General features: G+C 41.0%; 1 protein-coding gene across 1 annotated transcript in view; it reads left to right on the forward strand.

Annotated features, from left to right (window-relative positions):
- The first annotated feature begins 953 nt into the window (after positions 1-953).
- The window catches only part of CFAP221 (cilia and flagella associated protein 221), a 112,537-nt gene continuing 109,954 nt past the window's right edge, over positions 954-3,536 (forward strand). The window contains exons 1-2 of the mRNA XM_019629251.1: positions 954-1,014; positions 2,899-3,084. Of these exons, the coding sequence (XP_019484796.1) occupies positions 2,946-3,084 (139 nt within the window). The 5' untranslated portion in view covers positions 954-1,014; positions 2,899-2,945. The remainder of the gene's footprint in view (positions 1,015-2,898; positions 3,085-3,536) is intronic.

Here is a 3,536-nt window from a genome sequence, read left to right on the forward strand (position 1 = left end):
GGGGATCATTTGTAAGAAACTGAACAATGCATTCATATTGAGGGAGGTAGTTTAGTGGTTGGAATCAGACAGGCCTGGGCTTGATTTTTAACTACCAGCTATGGGCAAGTTGCTTACTCTTCTTGAGCCTCAGCTCCCTTATCTGCAAAATGGAGATAATACCAACCTCAGAGGGTTGGAGTGAGGATTATAAATGCATGCCTGGCATAAAGCACTGGAGGCACAGAAACAATTGTGCAGTAGGTTCTCAGTGCCTTCTCCACACATCTCAGCTCATGCCTACGTGAAGAGCTAGGAGAAGTTTTGTAGACCTGGACACTTTTGTGAGCTCAGCTGTTTTAACCTTGTTCTCAAAACTGGAAAAAAATAACAACGATATTCATGTTACAGTAATAATAGTTTGAGACTTTACTGTCCAGAGCAATAATTATTCCGAGCTTTAAGATTATATCACATTGTAATTCTAGTCAAAGGAAATCAAATCAAGCAGTTAAATATGCAGTAATAAAATTCAACACTTAGTGTTTAGAATCTTTGAAGTGGGCATTCATTACATAATAAGTGAGCACAGTATTACATGAAGACAGGGTATGTGAGCTTTATGAGCTTGTGTTTTGTTATGAAGACTTGTACAAAATGTGAAGAGCAAATTTTTTAAATGGGTAATAAACAGTACACTTGAATTTGGATTGTGATGATAATATCTCCCAAGTGATGTGTAAAAACAGAGGGAGAGCCAGCGCAGTTCATTGGGAACAGACCATTAATCTTGCTGACAGCTATATCCTCTGAAACTTTCATATGCTTAAAATATCCTAAATGAAAAGGAGCCCATGTTAATAGGATCTTCTTTCATTTAATATTTTCTTTTACGTCTCATCTCATGATGTACTTATCTGCATTGTTTTTATAGAGGTTTATGCAAAACTTCTGAATAATAAGGTCATACAAGCAAAGCCTGGCATACTGCATTTTGGAGGCTATCAAGTAGAAAAGCAACACCAACAGACTCTGGTAGGTGCTTTTGAAGTGGGATAATTCATCATAATAATGATAGACATGAATTTTCTGCATTTATATTACTCATTTATCTAAAGAACAGCAGATGTGCAGGTGTAAATTAGACCAAAAAGGTAGTTCAAGGATGAGAAATTTTCAAGTTGCATCAGTGTCCTTGGACAAGTTACTTCGCCATTGCCTGAGGCTTTTCCCAGCACTCTTTCCAACCATGTGTCACTGCTGAATGACTCTTAGGGGCTAGGAACTGTGCTTTGTGTCTCAGGTAATTCAATTTAGTCCTTATACTAGCCCTGTGGTCATTGTAATATTACTGTCATTATATAGATGTGGAAACACAGATTCCTAAAGGTTAAATAATTGGCTGAAGAACACAAAGCCACTAAGTGATACAGACAGACAGTCTCTTAGGCTGCTTTCCTCCAAGCTCCATGCCTACACATCACCAGGGGAAGGGGTGTCCCTTTCCTAAGAGGCTCCAGCGAGGGTTCTGTTTCACGTGCCCTAGTCAGTTGCCCATGCCTACATCAGTCATTCTAGTCAGAGAGGCTCTGGCCAGATCTGGGGTGGCGGGGTCAGCTCCACTGAACAGGCTTCAGAAGGGACAGCTGAAAGGATGGCTGCAAAATAGCCGAAGCCTACAGTCCACCACAGAGCCACACCGAGGTCCAGTCCTTGCTGCATCCCCTTCATCAATCTGGATGTTCAGACTGTAGTGGGTTGTGGGTGACTACAGGATTTCTAACTCCTGTGCTAAAAGGGACCTGAGCATTTAAATCAGCTCTACAATCTTAATGACCTCAGCACAACCCACTAAAGTCACACTGAGAAGGACATCAGAATATCTCCAACGGGGTCCTATTGGGTTGTCATAAAAGTCATGACGCGTGTTTGCAACAGATGACACTAGTTCATTTTTGGAAATACTAGTCATTCGCATCTATGTTATTGCTATGTCATTTGACAGCTGACAGTTCCAGCTTCATTCTAAAAAAAATTGAGCAATTTGGTTAAGTTTTGGAGATTTTACAAGTTGAAGATGGAAGACCAAACTGTGCATTTTTGCCATATTTTACTGTTTTACTTCCATAAAGGGANCCCAGCCTGTACAAGGGCTCCAAATTAAGACACTTAGCTGGGGAAGATATAAAGATGTGTGGGATTTATAAAGTGCCATTACAAGTCAGTAAATTGTTAACACCAAATGAGTAGAAGAGGCAGTAATTGCTGAAGAATGTTAAAAGGGTGTTGGGATCAGTGTGGACTTTATGAAGAAGGTGAAAGTTAAAATGACTGTGTTAAGGGAAGGCAAGTCTGATAAAGGGAATGACATGAACTGGGACCCTCAGTCCGAAAACAGAACTCCTGGGAAAGACCCAGTCACTGTGGGAGGAGCCCCCTCCCCCGACCCCCGATAAATCACAGTGTCCTGTAAATAATGTCTCAAAATGTTAAAGGGTTTCATGGCCACATACATCTAAGATACTGATTTGGAAAAATCTCAGAACGAAGAGGCCTGTTTAAATTGTTTACTTCAACATTTTACAAACTTATTCGACTGTGAGAACCTTTATTTTCTTCTTTCCGTGCCCCTACTAATAGCTCAAGAAGCATGTCAGGACTATATTTTGGAAAAAGCTCTTGAGGAGAATTAAGGGCCACGAAAGGGTATTGAGCAATGGCACGATATTGGGTTGTGATGTGTAATGCAAGGAGATTAATGGGACAGCCGTGTGTGGGAATGGAGTGGCCATCAGAGAGACTAGAGGCAGGAGGGCCCCACAGTAAACTATGCAGTGACAAGAGGTACATTTGTCAAGTATTGAGAAAAATATGTGTGGTTTCTCATGGATGATTATACTGCCACTGTTTTCTTCCCAGGAAATGACCTTTGGCTCTAAAGAGAAGACTCTATTTTTCATGATAAAATGGCAGTGGTGAAAACCCCCAGCAGAGAACTAAAGAATGCTGAAGAACCATTTAATAACATATCACCTCTCCTTTTGAAGAGTCTAGTGGAGGAGCCCCCCAAAAGACGAGAAGTGCCTAATCACCTCCTAGAATCAAGTAAGTGGTTAGAAATAGATTTGCTTCACAACTCACATCTTCCCACAGGATCCAAAGTCCAGAAAGCAGAGTGGAATTCTCGGTGCTGATTTATCTATATTGTTTTAAAGGCTCATAATAGTTTTTTATTAAGAACAATGGTTCTATTTAGATCCATCCAAACTGAGAGATTTTTGAGGTGTGAATTAGTAACCAAGTTCTGTTGCTCCCACATTCTCAAATATCTTCCTTATTTGTTCCCACTGCTTTGTTCCTCATCCTCAGCAAGTCATCAGGGCTTTCCGTCCTAGGCACACTCTCCTCCTGACTGCCTGTCACATCCCAGTTTCTTTTGTAGAATCCTGGCTGGCTCCTGTCCCTATTCTACTGGAATAATCTCAGCAGTCCCCCTTGCATACAGAATAAAGTTGCAGCTCCTTTGTTTGGCATTTGGCCCCCTTTGCTGTTGATCT

This window comes from Hipposideros armiger, unplaced genomic scaffold, assembly GCF_001890085.2.
Source record: "Hipposideros armiger isolate ML-2016 unplaced genomic scaffold, ASM189008v1 scaffold_833, whole genome shotgun sequence".
NCBI lineage: Eukaryota > Metazoa > Chordata > Mammalia > Chiroptera > Hipposideridae > Hipposideros > Hipposideros armiger.